At 34.4% G+C, this 17627-nt stretch overlaps 1 protein-coding gene across 14 annotated transcripts in view; it reads right to left on the reverse strand.

Annotated features, from left to right (window-relative positions):
* ABLIM1 (actin binding LIM protein 1) overlaps positions 1–17627 on the reverse strand; it is a 181373-nt gene that overhangs the window by 67934 nt on the left and 95812 nt on the right. For all 14 annotated transcript variants that reach the window (XM_087872927.1, XM_087872926.1, XM_087872925.1 and 11 more), the window contains exons 3-4: positions 10235–10418; positions 8498–8607 (exon numbers count right to left, since the gene is read on the reverse strand). In XM_087872927.1, coding sequence (XP_087729053.1) covers positions 8498–8607; positions 10235–10418 — 294 coding nt within the window. The remainder of the gene's footprint in view (positions 1–8497; positions 8608–10234; positions 10419–17627) is intronic.

Below are 17627 nucleotides of genomic sequence, written 5' to 3' on the forward strand. Positions count from 1 at the left end.
ATTAATTCATTTTTCTCACCATGTACATGTATACCGTTGGTCAGGCAATGTCGGCTGGCGGCCCCCAGGGGGAGAGCCTTCTCTGTGGGGACACCCGCCCTGTGGAACGAGCTGCCTCCTGGAATACGATTGATCCCTGACCTCCGTACCTTCCGTAAAGCCCTGAAGACGTTTTTATTTCACCAGGCCGGCCTACCCTAAATGGTTTTTAATTGGGATTTTAAATTTTATGGATTTGGGGGTTTTAAATTGGGAAGCTAATGATTTAATTCTTTTTAATTATCTTAACTTTTGTATTTGTATGTTTTTTAATTCTGGCTGTTCACCGCCCTGAGTCCCCTCTGGGAGAAGGGCGGTATACAAATTAAATTAATAAAATAAATAAATAAATAAATATACCTCCGAACTAGACTGTGTTGTTTCTCTGGGTCATATAATATATGTGTGTATATGATAAGTATGTATGTATGTATGTATGTATGTATGTATGTATGTATTTAGTCATGTTTATGTAGTGTATATTGGAGATGATGACCCTTTGAGAGCTGTATGCAATGAAATTTAATTTTAATGTATGCCGATTAGTGTACATTCAAAGTGACAATAAAGTTTGTCTATGTCCTATGTCTAATTGATCTTTACATATTATTACATTTCAATCCTCTAGGTGGCAGCAACATTCTAAACGTTTGTATATAATAAGAGGAAAACATTAAAATTACCCAACATTTTATCATGATAGAATTGTGATATTTAACAGTTTCCTTAGATTCCTTTTCAATTTCAAAGCATTTCTTTTTCTCACGGATGAAGACCATTTTATTATTTACAATTTTTAGACAATTAGACAATTTTTTATCTAATGAAAATAAGTGAATCAGGAAAGTCAAGGTAAACAAAAAATGTAAATATGTTATCTTTTAATATATATATTTTAATTAATTAATATTAGTCTTTTGCATTGAGTTTTCTTGGAGGTTTCCCATACAATCACCAGGCCCAACTCTGGATAGATTTGAAGACCCCAGAAAGTTGGCTAGGTACCTTGCTGAAATATTCCATTAAAAAAAAAAAAATCAAATAATGGAGCATGATGCTTAGAGCAAATGCACCAATATCAATGGGAATTAAATTAAATATGTCTAACATGCCTCAGAAAACCAGTGTGGTATAATGGTTAAGACAGCAGGCTAGAAACCAGATGATTTGTGAGTTCTATTTCCTCCTTAGGCACAAAGCCAATTGGGTGATCTTGGGCCACTCACACTCACACTGCCCTAGGGAGCAGACAATGTCAAGCCACTTATGAAATCTTGCCAAGAAAACTGCAGCAATTAGTCCAGGGCAGTTGCTGGATAACACTGTCATGAAGGTGTGTGCGCACGCACACACACACATCTTGTCTCAGTGAATTCATTAAGTCTAATTCTAAGCATGAACGTTTCTAAATTTAATCCAATCAAGTTATGACAATGAATGTTGCACTAGATATTGGATCTTGTTACATGCCATCTCCCATAATATCTGCCTATTGGCTATTCTGCCTGCCAATGCTCAGCAGTACAGCATCTGTTTTGCATGCAGAGAGTCCAAAATTAATTCCCTGGTATTTCTAATTGGGGGGAGGAGGTCTGGGACAGTTTCCATCCAAAACCTTAAGAGAAATATTGCCAGTTAATTAAGTCATATAATTGAACCTGATAATATAGTGACATAATCCAATCAGATTCTGCTCTTACTAGGGAGGAAGCAGACTCCCTATTCGTGGACCAGATTGTAAAACTGTTTCTCTTAGGCCACAATGTTCTTGTGTTTAAATGTTGTTTCCAGCAGAAAAAATGTGAGACAGAAAGAACAGGTTCAGTCATTTATCAGAATTGCCAATGTGTCTTACTTCCTATGCTATATTTCAAGTTCAGTTGAATGAACCCTTAGTCTTCATCAAGTAGCACAGATCAGATATCCTCAAATGGTCCTGATACATAATATAAGCTTTGAGTTATATTACACAATATAACTCAATTGCTCCAAGATAATATTCCTATTATCTAGTACAATATTCCTAGTACTCTCTTTGATATCAAATCAAGCAGTTATTCGATTGCTCCTAAGTAGTCATCCAAAATAAAAATTTTAAGATCTGTGGTATTTAGTTAGGAAGCTTCTCTATTTTCTCAAAAAAGAAAAATTATCCAAAACTTTAAAACAGGAAAAAAATAATTAAATTTTAACAGTTAGTCAATATTCATCTGTCCTCTTCAAAAAATCAATTTTAAAAATTGTTTCAAAAGCATAGCAATCTTTCTTTTCAACTCTTCTGCATTATAAAATTTTTGAAAGGCACATTTATCTTGCGTCTAGAATAATAAATCTAAATGTTGTACCTCACAACAAGAAAATAAATAAAACTACACAAGAAAACTAGATTATGATGCCCACCTATAAATTAGTCAAGAGGTTTTGAGAAGAGCTTTCAAATGCATAATTTAATGGTATGATAAATATAAGAAGCAGAAGCAAGATGAAGGTCAGGGCATAACGGAGAGGGACAAGAGAGTAGTAGACAATCGTAAAACGAATCTTGCTGCTTTTCCAAAAGGACTAGTGCATTAGGGATCTTTAAGAATATGCTTTTTTGTTATCTAGGATGAAGGTAAAATGCCCTGTGTGCTGCTTCAGGATGATCATGGACCATCAAGCTGACATTTAACCACTGCTTTGGGACTACCAAAGTGCAATTATTTTTCTCTTTGAAAATAGCAACTGGTTTAGAGTTCTTAAAAAAAAAAAAATCTGGTCTTTGTTTCTATTTCTGGTGTTACATATGAACACCGGGATGTAGTTTTAAAAACACATTGGTGACATATTTTTAAAGTTATTAAACAACTGGAAGATTTAAATAAATCATGAAAATGTATTAAATAACCTAAAGTTGAAAAAGTATTTTCAAGCTTTCTGCTTTTAGAGAACACTTTATTCATGAATACATCAATAACTGAGCAATATCCACTATAAGACCTTTGCATATCCTGCAGAATATGAGATGTGCTTTAGAGTGCATAGATCAGCTTCTGTTAACAACTCTCTAAATCAATTGGGCATTATCATCTGGAAACTGACATCTGACAAAGAAAGTGGATTCTTTGTGACTTTATTTATCAGCATTGGAAAGATAAATACATGGCCCCAACTTTTCAGTATTCTGCAGAATTAATGTTATTAGAAATTTATGAATGAATCATTCTTGATATTGATAGCCATAGGTGATTATAATGAAATATGACTATCCTGTTCATTGACATGCTCATTTGGAATAACTCATAACAAATTTATTCAGTGTAGGATGAGGGCTGTTTATTGAAAATCAAGGAGCACCATCTATCATACCATTGCAGTAAGGGTTAATAGAAATATATATATATATTACTTCCCAGTCAAAGACAGAATGACTGGTCCAAATACACACAGCTGGATTCTGTGGCTAAAGAAAGGCTTGAACCTGGGTCCTCCTAACTCAGTTTGGCTCCTTAAGAATTACACAACACTGGTTTCCACGTATGCAAATATACTGTGAATATATACCTATATGGGTTTTTATTTTATTTATTTTTACTTGTTTACATCCTGCCTTTACTATTTTTAATCAACAACACAAGATGGCGACCATGTTTTCCCCACAACAACAACCATGTGAAGTACCGTATTTTTCGGAGTATAAGACACCGGACTATAAGACGCAGCTTAGTTTTTGGGGAGGAAGATAGGGGTGGAAAAAATCTGCCTACGTATTCATCCGGCTAGCATCCTTAGTCTGGCAGCTTCAGCACATTAGTTTGCTGGTTTTTTATCTCCTGCTTGAGGATAAAAACCAGCTTCTAAGGAACAGCTGAGAGGAAGCAGTGATGAGAAAAGCAGGCAAAAAACGGGGGGGGGGGGTTTCGATCGCTTCACTCGGCTAGCGCCTAGTTAGGGCTGAAAAAAAGCTTCTAAAGAACAGCTGAGAGTTGGAACAAAGCATGGAGATTGCTTCACTCACTAGCACCTCGTTAAGGCACAGAGGGAGCAGGCAAAGCTGGGAAGATTGCTGGGTGCCTCGTTAAGGCACAGAGGGAGCAGGCTGGGAAGACCGCTGGTTAGTGCCTCATTAGCGCCTCGTTAGGGCTGAAAAAAAGCTTCGAAAAAGCTACATTTGGAGTATAAGACACACCCAAATTTTCAGCCTCTTTTGGGGGGGGGGGGGAAAGGTACGTCTTATACTATGAAAAATACGGTATGTTGGCCTGATAGAGTGTGACTGGCCCAAGGTCACCCATCTGACTTTCATGACTAAGGCAGGACTAGAACTGGTTTCTAGCCTACTATCTTAACCACTAGATTAAACTGGCTGTCCTTTGTTTATTTTAATTTCATTCTTGCTTTTTGTATGCTGTTTATATTTTTCCTGTTTGTTTTTTTATTCAAGTAATAAAAGTGGTACATACATTAACGATTTTTGAGGACTTCTCTAAATAATACAATAAATATTTTAATCAACTACCAGTCTATCAACTATAGCTTGTCTATTTAAACCTCAGTATTTGATAAGATCCAGTTTGGAGATCTAGAGTGGTTTTATGCAGCCATGAGCCTGTAAATGTGTCCCATTTGCAGTTACCCAAATTCCAAGTCAGTATGGTTCATATGAATCAATTTGAAAACATCATGTTGGAGTAGGATGGTCTAAACAGTTTGATTTATTCAACTGTTACCAAGATTTAAAACTTTGCATTAACCAGAACCAGAACTAAATAATCTCAGAAGATTCCACAGAAATATTTCCCCATGGCTTACACCAGTCTCCTTTATATAATGTAAAATATAACTTTTAAAAGTAAAATAGCAATTAGAAACATTAACACTATGCTAGGAAATAACAACAGGACAAGGACAAGGCAAGGCATGCTATATTTGAGCGCCTTCTAAGCTTTGGTTCCAATTTCTGTTCTCCCCACCTTTTTTTCTCTTTGTACAAGGGTGTGTGTGAGAGAGTGAGCAGAGAAATAACCTCTACACAGTTGGCAAGAAAAGAAAAGACAATGGAACAGAAATCCTGGGTGTGTCATGTAACTGACAAAAGTAAAGTAGTACAACCTGCAGATGTGCAATCACTTGCCAGAAATGATGTTAGCAGATGCAATCTTTTCAAAACAAACATATTAATGGACTGATTTTAAAGAGCACTACCAAGAAATCTGAAACTTGAAGAAAATGGATATACACCTATATGCTGTAATAAAACCATGCTTATTGCTTAATTCTGGGTGTTGGCTTCTACCCAGCTTGTGTAACTTTATGAACATTTTATGACATAATCAGATCCTAGTTGCTGAAAGTAAACTGCACAGAAAATTAATGGCACAGCCTTCCAAATTTCACGGGATAAAACAACTGATTTATGTCAGCAGGAGGAACCTCTAGGCCCAAATTCAGAAACCAGCTGCAAATGAAAAGCGGGCCTGATCTCCACTAGGAATATAACATCATATTTGCTTCCAACAACTGTTGTGCCCTTTAAAAAATAATTATGGAAGAGAGCAATTAGTGAAGAATAACAGAAGTTTCTGATAGGGATGCCCTAAATTACAGGCTTGCATCTCTGTTGTGTTCCTTCCAAGGAGTATCTGTGCCAATAGAGCAGCACAGTAAATAATAATATGATAAATTTCCCCTTTGCATTTCAGGCCACAAGGAGACCAAGACTAATAAAAATTGTTGCCAGGTAATGTTTTGGAGTTAATTCTTGAGACAGAGAGATGTGTGTGTGTGTGCCTGTGTACGCGTGTGGCTTTGTTAAAAGCCTTTCGATTTTCAATCAGTGAGCAAACTGGATAGTTTCCAAGATGATCCAAGCTTTGGGTTACGACAATGACTCAGTGTTCTTTCTAAAAGGATGAAAAAAAATCCCCTGAATTTTCAGGCTAATGGACAAAAACAATAGGACATTTCCAAGGTTCTTTCACACTTGAGAGAAAAAAGAACAAATTGACAAAAGCCATGTCATTTGCCCAGAAGCATATACACGTCATAGCAGTTTCCAGAAGAAAAGTCAAAACAACTTTTAGACATGTAATATATTACAAGACTATGGGAAGATGGTATTTAAAAGGCAACCTGATTTAATTCATTTCCGCTGAACTTGAAAAGATGTGCCATTTTCTAGGCTGCTTGTTGGTTGGGAAGAAAATACTGAGATTTGCTGACTCCATATTTACTTGAGACACAGGAAATTGAATCAATTTCCTGTGTCTCAAGTAAATATGGGATCAACATTTCCAACATTTTATAACAACGAACAATATTCAAACACGGGACCAACTATTCCAGTGAATCACCTCATTTTGGATGTACAGTATTTGTATGTTATTTTTGGCAAACTTTTAAGATTTTATTCATTTAAGAAAAATGAAGGTGGACCTTGGCCCTACAGGTAATCCTCAATTTATGATCACTAGTAATTTTTATTGCTAGGCAAGGTGGAATTGTGCCTGATTATACAACCTTTTTTGTAATAGTTGTTAAGCAAATCACTGTGATTATTAAATGAATCATGTGGTTGTTAAACGAATCCAGCTCTTCCCCATTGATTTCGCTTGTCAGAAGGCAGCTGAAAAGTTCGCAAATGGTCATCACGTGACCCTGGGACATGGCAAGTGTTGTAAATACCTGCTGATTGTCTGAATTTTGATCACATGTTACGTGATCAAAATCATAATTGCATAATTCTTGCAACAGTCCTAAAAGCAAGAGTTATGCCCGTTCTCCAATCCATCTTTAATGAAATGCAACATGAGTCTAGCATTTTCTCTTTAAGCTATCCCTTTTTTAAACTAAAAAGACATATTGATATTATAGCAATAACATCACAGCAACTGTCCCCAAAACTGAATTAAGATTTCAATCTTACAAGCCTTTAGGGAATCCCATCAAAATATGGGGAAAAAAAGTTAACGTTAATTCTACTTGACCCTTCTATAACACAATGTTATATCTAAAGTTTCAGATGCTCTTTCAGTGATATTCTCCCCCAAATGAGGCTTTAGGCTCAAGAGGGTTATCTAATATCTGACCATTTAAAGCCAAAATGAACAAGAGGACTCCATTAAAATAATTTCATAGCAAAATGTGTTTATATTCATAACAGATATAATACATATATTCTCATAGAAAACCTGTCCTCATTCTGTCAAAACTGTTCTATCTAAAGTTATAACATTCTATTTTTTTTTTCCTTTGGACACTATTAAAAGATTCTTTTGTGCCAGTACTGTGTTTTCTTAGGATTACTGTTTTGTTAAAAGGAACTGTATTTATAATACAAACTGTTGAAGACAGATATAATAAGAATGTAATGCAATATGAGTTATTTAATGAAAAGTTATGTAACAACACCAAATTTGTTTCTAATTTGTAATTTGTAAAATGAATGAAAGGCAAAACAAGCAGAACTCCATTTAGGTAATTTAATGGAGAAATGTATCTGTTTTAATGTTTTCTTATATGACATTTGATGTTACATTGCATTACTAATTTGTTGCATCTAATGAACTGACTGTGGAATGTGTATGACAAAGAATGATGTTAAGAGTGACTATGCACACACAGAGTCAAGGGATCATTTACGTTTATCAATGGAATGCTTTATTTTACACACACCTTACATTTTAATCAGTTGCTGTTAATTCATATGTATGTATATTTGTATGTACAAGAACAGTTTTTTCCCGAACACCATCACTCTGCTAAACAAATAATTCCGTCAATACTGTCAAACTGGTTACTAAGTCTGCATTACTATTAATTTTCTCATCGTTCCCACCACCCATCTCCTTCCACTTATGACTGTATGACTGTAACTTTGTTGCTTGGATCCTTATGAAATCATATCAAAACAATATTGATATTGTTTCCTGATTGCTTATTTGTACCCTATCATTAAGTGTTGTACCTTATGATTCTTGATGAGCGTATCTTTTCTTTTATGTACACTTTTATGTACACTGAGAGCATATGCACCAATAAAAAATTCTATTCTATTCTATTTTATTCCTATCTCCCATCTCCTCCCACTTATGACTATATGACTGTAACCCTGTTGCTGGTATCCTTAAGATTTATATTGAGTTTATACCTATGTATATATACAATACATTAATGGAAAGAAAAAATGTTAGCTGAAGTTGAGCCAATTAGATTAAGAAGATAGAGAAGACAGTCTTTGTGTCTATAGTTATTTTTGGGTGTACTCTGCCTTTATGTTGGAGATTGATTAAATTAAGCAACAAATAAATAAATAAATAAACAGCAGGCTGCAGGGATAGGGGGAGACTGTCTCTAATTTCTAGAATACAAACCCAGCTCGTAGCCAAAGTCATCACTGCACATTAGAATAAAGCAGCAGCAGAAAATAGAAATATAGCCATCCAGACTATGGAGTATTTAGAAAAGATGCAATACTTACTACTGGAAGTGGCGAGTTCTTTTGGACTGGATGCTATTGGTTGAGCACACATTTGACAGAGACAGTCTCTTCCATTAAAGGTAACCCGGTCTCCTGGTGGAAAAGGACGTCTGGGAAACAAAAGAAGCATTTTAATGCAATGCTATCTCCGGGTTACATTATCTTTCTCAGCTCTTTCCCGTTGTTGCCACTGCTGTAAATCAGTCTCTTGCAGGAAAAAGGGCCAAAGCATGTTTAAAATGCAGTACTGGCAAAGATAGACATTTGGAGAAAATCCAAACACTAAATGTATCTCAATAATGAAAAAATGATAGAAAAAACCCTGACCAATACATTTTTATTTCAAAGTTTGTTTGTTTTAAAAAGCCCAATCCTATATAAGCGTTTTCCATAGGAAATGAAGCCTGTTCATTGATAGTTTGAATGCTCAAACGAAAATTAGAAATTTCTATTATTTTTTCACTGAAAGTATATGTGATTAGATAGCTCATTTTTTTTGGCAATCAATGAAAGCAACAAATTCCAGATTTTAAGCAGTTCTTGGTGTTTTAAACAAGCAGAAAACAGTGGTATATTGTATATTTTCATTATTCAGAGCAAGCTCAGCTACATTCCTTTAGGAAAAGAAGGGTGAGTTGATTAAAAGTAGATACTATAGGAATGAACAAATCCTGCAACTACCACAAAAAAATTAAATCAGAAATTTTGACATGAAGGAGTTTCAGCCTTCAACAATAGCAACAAGATCCAGTTCTTCAGAAAGTAGACAACAGATAGGAATAAGAATATCTGCCTTATAACAAGTCAGATCAACAGTCCATCTAGCTGTTCATTACACTTAGTCCATTGGCTAAGGCTCTGCAGAGTTTCAGAAGTGTTTTTTTCTACAGTGCTATCCAGACTCTTTGAGAGGGTAAGGAGGATAATTGTCCTGGATACCCCGTCATTCAAATACATTTAAATATTTGAAAGTATCACATAAATAAAAATACATTTTCCAGGGCACTGTTTGTGAGTCAAAACATAGCACCCAAAGATGTTTCAGTATTTTTTTACCTGAAATTACAGATAGATAATGTAGTGAGAAAAAAAGGGACATTCTGCCACTAAAATTCTCAGCCTTAAAAGGCCTGACACCACCTGCACACTTACAGTAGAAATGTTTTTTCCCTCTAAAAGACTAAAGGGAATCCCATAGAACTCCATAATCTTATGTAACTTTAGAGCAAATTATCTCAACTGTTGACCATACTGGGTAGGGATAATCAAATCCAATAGTCTATTTCCTAATCCTGAGCAAAGGAGAAACAGTCTCCAGAATCCAGTATTTCCAATATGCCTTTTATTAAATATTAGCTAAAGCAAGAATTATACCATTTAACTTCTATGATCAGGTAAATTCAGGTATATTCAAGCATATCCAATATTTAAGCCTTTGCAAATAAGCAGCTAAAAAACAAAACCCAGTGAATCTACTTCAATTACATACACACACACACAGATATATATATATATAGAAATATATATAACTCAACATATCAGTAAAAATTAATATATTTTTTCTTTTTTCTCCAGTATTTATGTTCTTTAAATCTTTATTCTCCCTTGACACCCAAAATGATAAAAGAGGAGTAGGAAGAGAGGAGAAAAAGGATGAAAAGGAGGAGGAGGAGGAGGAGGAGGAGGAGGAGGAGGAGGAGGAGAAAAAAAAATCTTGTTCAGCATTAGTTGACTTACTTGCACATCGTGCAGGCAAAGCAGTTGGGATGATAGGTTTTCCCCAGAGCTGTCACAACTTCTCCTTCCACAAACTCCCCACAGCCATTGCATCGGGTCCCATACATCCTCTGGTAATCCACAGTGCAAAGGTAGTCACCATTCTTAATGAAAAAGCCTCCTTGAGCCAAATCACACCCGCACACTGTGAAAATATATTTTTTTTAAAAAAACAAGAACATATCAGCTTGAACATAAAAAAACACAGCCATTTGTAACTAATAATGAAAAATAGTTTGTTACCTGTGTTAGTTTTTGGAAACATGTGTAGTGAGGTTGGAAGAGCAAAAGAAGTTAGAAGATGACAAAGAGGTCAAAGAGGAAATAATAATAATAAAATTAAAATAATTAAACAGAATTTTGATAAACAGAGCAGGCAGCAGGAAAGGCAACAAGATGATTGTTAGAGACAAGACATCTTTCTAAGTAGAAAGTGTTTAAAAAAAGGAAAATAATTGGAAGGGAAAAATGCATAAATAATGGATAAAAGGAACAGCATTCATTCTTCATCATTATCCTATAGTTTTCTAAATTATAAGATAAATCCTTATATCGCTGTTTAATTTTTTTACTGTTTATTAGATTTGCATGTTTTTTCCCTGAAATGAAAATCAATTTTATTTATTTTCTTGCTGTAAAAAAATTAATTGAAAGTAGATACAGTGAATCTTTAGGTCCTCAGTGGCAGAGACAGTTCTATCACAAGAACTGTACATTTAACAAGGCATACATGATATTACCAACTTCTAAACATTTATTTGTACGGTAATCATTTTGAATATCAGATGGAAAAAAATAAAATTAGCTTGGATATACTTTATTAGCTTTACTTACAAATAGCTTACGATAAAAATAAATAGATGTAATATATTACATCTATTTATTAAGTATTAAGTATTATACTTAATACTGATGGCAGAACAAGATCAACAGAAAAAAAATATTTCATGGCTTAAAATCTAATTTCAAGCACACAAAGAAATAGCCTTAGTTAAAATAAATTCATCTGGCTTTCAATCAATCCCTTTAGTCCGACAGTTACTTACTATTAAAATGAAACAACTTTTAGATGTTAAAATGTTAACGTGCCTACTACATTTTGATTGATTGGTAGCACAGCTTCATACGTCAAGTTAAACAGTAAGTTGAAATGCTGCTTATTTACATTTGGTTTAATATGCTAAGCAAATAAGGCCACTAAAATTTGCTCAGCACCTCATGATAGAAAAAAATCCTGGTTCAGAGATGACCCAAATCATTGCTCATAGTGAATGTCTTGCTTTTTAGCCTGTTATATTTTTGCAGTGGAATGACTGCTTTATATTCGACTCACTCCAGCACATGAGTCACAAATGCAGCATCTCAAGGTTAAAAGATCACACGTTCACAAGTTTTTTAAAAAATAAAACCTGATACTTGATATAATCCTTAATTTAGATGTTTCTGGAAATTTTGCATGGGAACCCAACATTATTCCATTATTCAGCAAACACATAAATAAATATGAAATAGATACAATTATTTTAAATAAATGATATTTCAGGCTTTGAAATGCGGCAAAGCAGGACAAAAGACACTTCTGAAATTTTTTCTGGAGTATATTTAAACTTTCCACCTATTGTGATTCAGAAGAGAGTAACTTTCCAATGGGCACAATAAAAGGAATATATGTTCCAAGTGGTTTACAAGATAGAAATTACCATTTGTTTCTTAGAAGACTATGGCAACTGGATGCACTGTGCACAGATTTAGAATCATTGGGCATCTTTCTCTGGGATTTTCAACTGTTAAACAAAGGAGCTCCTTTCAGGATTGTAGGACCAACTCTAAGAATGCTCCAAGAATAGCATTCATAATTGTATTGCATAACTGCTTTTGGTGGAACTGGAAGTTGTCAAACGGGGCTTTTTAGGGTTCCGGAGGACCTCTGGGGAGGTGGGAAAGGCCATTTTCGTCCTCCCCAGACTCCTAGAAAGGCCCTGGGGGCTGGGGACAGCAAAAAATGGCTGGTACCATCGTAAGTTGTTAAACGGGCAGTTTTCAGCCTCTGGAGGATTTGGGGGGGAAGAGGAGGCCGTTTTCGCCTTCCCCAGACTCCTAGAGAGGCCCTGGAGCCAGGTGAGAAAGAAAAATGGGCCTTCCCCACCCCCCCAGGCCCTCCGAAGCCAGGAAACAGTCTGTTTCCCTATTTCTGGTGGGCCCAGAAGACTCGAAAATGTGAGTGCCAGAGCTGAGCTCGCATGCCCACTGATATGGCTATGCATGCCACTTGTGACACGCGTGCCATAGGTTCACCATCATGGTACTATAGTATATCCATTTACAAAATTCAGACTAACAATATTCTGTTTATTTCAACATTAGAGTTGACAAATTGAACAAAAAGTTGTGTATTGAATATGGCTCAAATTGGTTAAGGGGAGTTTTAACAAAGAGTAAAATAAATTAAATAGCATGGTTATACACTGAAAATGTAAAAGACTTTTGGTGTATAGTATTAAAACAATTAGCAACCTATGGTTTGAATTCAAAAGAATTTCAAGAAGACCATGAACATAAACCTCTAGTTCTAATAAGCAAATATAGTAATTTGAATCAAACTTTTGTACAAAAATGTTTGACAATTTGTAGCTTAAAGTCTAATTATAAACTTTGTTCAGCAATAAATCATGTGTTTTAACTGTCTATAAACAAAGGTCCCAGATACAATTATTCCATCTCTTCTTGGTAGGCATGGGACCAGTCCTATCTGATACTGTGGAAAGTTACTGTCAGAATGATGATCTGACTTAAAACAAGGCTGTGTCCTATAAATTCAATCTATTATTTTGAAATACATTTCCTAAAGGTCATTTGAACTGCTTTGCAACTTTGCTGAGTTTATTATAGTAGGAAAAATAGCTATTCATACTGAAATAAGAGATGCATAACACTTGCAATTTTGGAATGTATTTTTGTCAAATCACTTGAGTAAACAGAAATATGTTATAAATGCGATACTTATTATCATATCACTATGTTACATTATATTACCAATGGCAGCATCAGTTACAAGCCTATATAACAAGTAACTTGAAAAAATGTTAAAAACTGCAGTAAAATTAATAGAAGAACTATTTGTTTATAATTTCCAATTCATCCATATAACCATTTTTCAATATATGGATTCTTCTCAGTTTTATTGAGGTTATTTGTACTAACTATTATGGACTGCTTATTTAAAAAAACAAGATCCTAAAAAGGCTATTATTGTATAAAAATGAAAACAAATTAAGATTTTCATGTGCATCATTAGTGGAAGAACAATAAAAGTACATTAACATTTCAGATATAAACAACTCTCTCTCTCATACAGTATATTGACATACAGTATACACACAATTTCTATGTTCTTTTTCTGTCCTGTCTCCCTACTGACTTCCCATGAGAAGTATTTTCTTATCAGAGCCTATTACAGATGATTTTACTTCTGATCATAAAGCATTTACTCAAGAATGTCTTCTTGAAAGTCAGTCCTATGATGAAAATCAGCATGAAAGAATGCTATATTGGGATATATAAAGTAGGTAGGTCATGTTACACTGAGGACAAGCAACTTTTTTTTTAACCTGAAAAATCACATTTAGTCATTTGGAATCATGCAAATAGAAAACCTAAACCCAATAAACAATACCCTAGGGCTCACAATGTTAAAAATAGTGGGTGGATCAAAAAAGAAGAGCAAATTTTTGCTTAGCATTTTCTTCCTTCATCATACCAACTCAATAGCTTGAGTGGTAATCAAAAACAACAGCAGTAGCAAATGTTGTTATTCTGGAGTAAAGGAGTGAAAAATGTAGAGTGAAACTATGATGTAGTGATTAATAGTGTTGGACTATGACTTGGAAGTTCATTTTCAGCAATGGAAAATTCATGGACTATGTGGATGACCTTGGGGGACAAGAGAAGAGATGTTGCCTAGGAAACAGTTAGACAAGAGAGACAGGAGTTGCCAATTGATTAAAAGTCAGAAGAAATTTAGAAAGGACCCATTAAATAGTCAGATGGTTAAAAGCGATGGTAGGTACTTTGTACCTTCAGATTTGCAAGATTCTGTTAATGTAACCTTAAAAATAAAGTAGAATTGGCTGATATAGCCACATTTCCTATATGGTTTACCCACACTTTGTTTTCTTCCTGAGATATAACAATAATCAAATTACTAACAATTCAGTGTCTTCTTCTCATATGTTAATTGAACTACCTGTCCTTAAAATAAATGATGTTTTATCATTGTTCATCATTATTAGTTGTTGGGCTATTGAAATTCAGTCAACCTGAGAATTTTTAATGGCAAATGAACAGTTTTGAGGGGAAGAAAACAATCATACATATATGATTAATTTGAAAACAGATACAATTTTAAATTATGGAAGTAACAGCAAGGAACAAGAAGGCTGATGCTGAAAACTGCTCTCAAATGATCATTTGTCAAGCCCCATTGCATTATTATATATGTTCAATTTTATGATATTATTCAAAACAAAACTTATGTACACTTCAACATATAAACAGAATCATGAGGACAAGACTTTAGGTAACAGAAAGAAATAACTGAAATTAATATGTAATTTCTTAACTATTGACGCAGCAACTCTCAAGAAAGCAGCTTAAAACATTCTCTAAAACATTTCAGTATTGGGTAACTTTCATTGTGAGATCTACAGAGATTGGACATAAGGACATATTCATAATTGCAACTAGTTTAGATAAATTCCAACATAACAATTCTCAGAACATTAAAAAAAAAAAAACCAAAACAACTGGTGGTGGTAGAGGCAGGACTGTGAACCATGTCAATTTTCATCTTTACACCTGTCTGTTCTGCAACTTTTATGCCAAACAGACCAGAAGCTAAAACAGATGGAAGAGTCCAGAGGCAGTATTGCAAAAACTCTAGTCTGTTTAATAAGCTTCAGTAAAAAGTGAATGGAAGGACAGGTGCTTCCATTCTATCTGACAGTAAATTGAGATCTTAGAGTTGTGGAGAAGAATAGTAATTATGCATCATTCATGATATATAAAACTAATGGAAAAAGAATGCAATAGGTGATATATTTTGCAGAAGCTTTCTCACCTTGAACCAAAGAAACCTCTCACAATTAAATGATCAAAGTTGATTTACTAATGGGCAGGAGGAGGAAAATATGAGACACTGATGGCAGTCTCCATTAATGAGTATAAGGCAGCAAAGGTCGTATAGTCATAGAACCTACACTAAATTTTAGGTTTCCAAATTTTTATTCAATACAATCAAGTAAGTCACTTAGAGGATTATGTTGCCATACAGAAGAAGGGCATTAAATTCATATTTCTTGAGCAAAATATTGCTGATTAAAATACAAATTTTAGTATAGATTTCAAACTGTAACAATTTAAAGTCTCAAGATTTAGATTTAGGTTTAGATTTAGATATTTCACATAGGACATAAACAGACCAGATTCTAGTGACTCAAATATTTGTTTCTTATCAGCATCTTGTTGGCTTTGAATATATAGATTCTTTAAAGCAGTGTCAAACTTGCGGTGTCATGTTTTTGTCACGTGATGTATCTTGATTTTTTCTCCCTTCGCTAAAATGGGGGTGGGCATGGCCAGCACATGACGCATCTGGGCCGCGGGCCACGAGTTTAACACTCCTGCTTTAAAGCAACAGTGCCTTCTTGGGATCATATGGGTGCTTTCTGTAGGTGGAGTACAATTGAGCACACTGTAAGGGGACCTATACAGTTTGAAGTTTTAGACAGGCGTTATATGTACATCTACAAATAGGGGAAATATGTTTTTGTCTTTGAATCTGAAGAGCAACACAGTTATATTATTTGTATCAACAATGCATGCTAGACATCTGAATACAACTATATTTGGTGAAAGCACATTAAGAGCTGTTGAACTGAAATAGCAAACTTCATATACAAGGCAACAATTGAATACATTTCAGATTCAGTTTTGTACTCCCAACATTGTTCATCTTACAGATAAAATATTACTGTTGTGTTTTAATTTCAAGTGTTAAATCACTATTTCTGATCTTTTCTTCATTCCGAATTTGAAAACAATTCGTTGAACAAAAGAATCACCAGTAAGGTTAGACTCTTGTCATAAACATGTCAGCAAACTGATTTCAATCATTTGTCAAGCAGTGTTACTATAACACCAGAAAATGGAATTTTCTGCTTTTCTCCAACTCCTGCACTAATATACTCTGCAACATCTCTTGTTTTTCATCAACATATCTAGTAACAGATTACTTCTAAGCAAGTTTTGATCTGAACCAAACACACTCAGTAACAATTTTAAATTTAATTTCCCTAACATTTTGCAGACAAAACTAAAAGTAAACCATTGCTGATTTCCTAGAGACTGGAGCTTCATTAGTTTTTGAGCTAAGGCAGAAGCTCAGGTTTTTGTAAGACCTAATCAGCATTGCTTATTATTTATCTTTACATTTATTTTTATTGTTTTAATGCTTTACTGAGTTTACTTATGTGACTATTTGACCCTTGTGAGCTGCCTAGAGTTGTTGAAAATCAGGCAGCATATAAATTTAATAAATTATTATTGAATTATAAATTATATATTGAAGCTGCTGGGAACTCTAGTTCAACAATTACAGAACTAACTTTTACTAACTATTTATAGCCTGAAACAAAAAAAAGGGTCATGTAATTACAATTGTCAAACAATTGTCAAATACAATTGTCATGTCAAATAATTACAATTGATTGCATATCTTGCCTTTGTGATCCCTTTTTCCTCTATAATAAAATAATAATAATAGTGAGGCATTTGCTCCTATACAATTTGACATGAATCACCGAGATTGTTAATACAGAAAACTGGATTTCTGTAAATGGTAAATTCCCTACAGTGATATCACTGCTTACAAAACACAATCTGTTTCATTGTAATGGACTCTGGTTCTTCCATATTGTTTTCATGTCTCATTACAGCACAGGGCTTTTCACTAGCATCCTCTTTGATCCAAATACAGTATAAAGTTTAAGCTACATGTGGTTGTGTTAGAACCTCCATTCACAAACTTTTCAGGATCTGTCTACCCTTATTATTCCCTACAATCCAGTTCATTCTTTGTGTTCTTCTAAGCAGGATCTCACTCCAGGGACCTGACCTTCAATTTCTGGGACTTTAAGAAGCTTAACCTCACAACTATAAACTCAGTTCCCTACTTTCCTTTTTCGCTACAAAAATATGGTTTTTAAAAGGTATTTAAAACAAAAATAATTAATCTGGTTGTTCCATCCTACTACTACTTTATAGTTTTAGCTCAATAATTGTTTGATGTTATAAAGAA

This window comes from Pantherophis guttatus, chromosome 6, assembly GCF_059756535.1.
Source record: "Pantherophis guttatus breed Tessera chromosome 6, ASM5975653v1, whole genome shotgun sequence".
NCBI lineage: Eukaryota > Metazoa > Chordata > Lepidosauria > Squamata > Colubridae > Pantherophis > Pantherophis guttatus.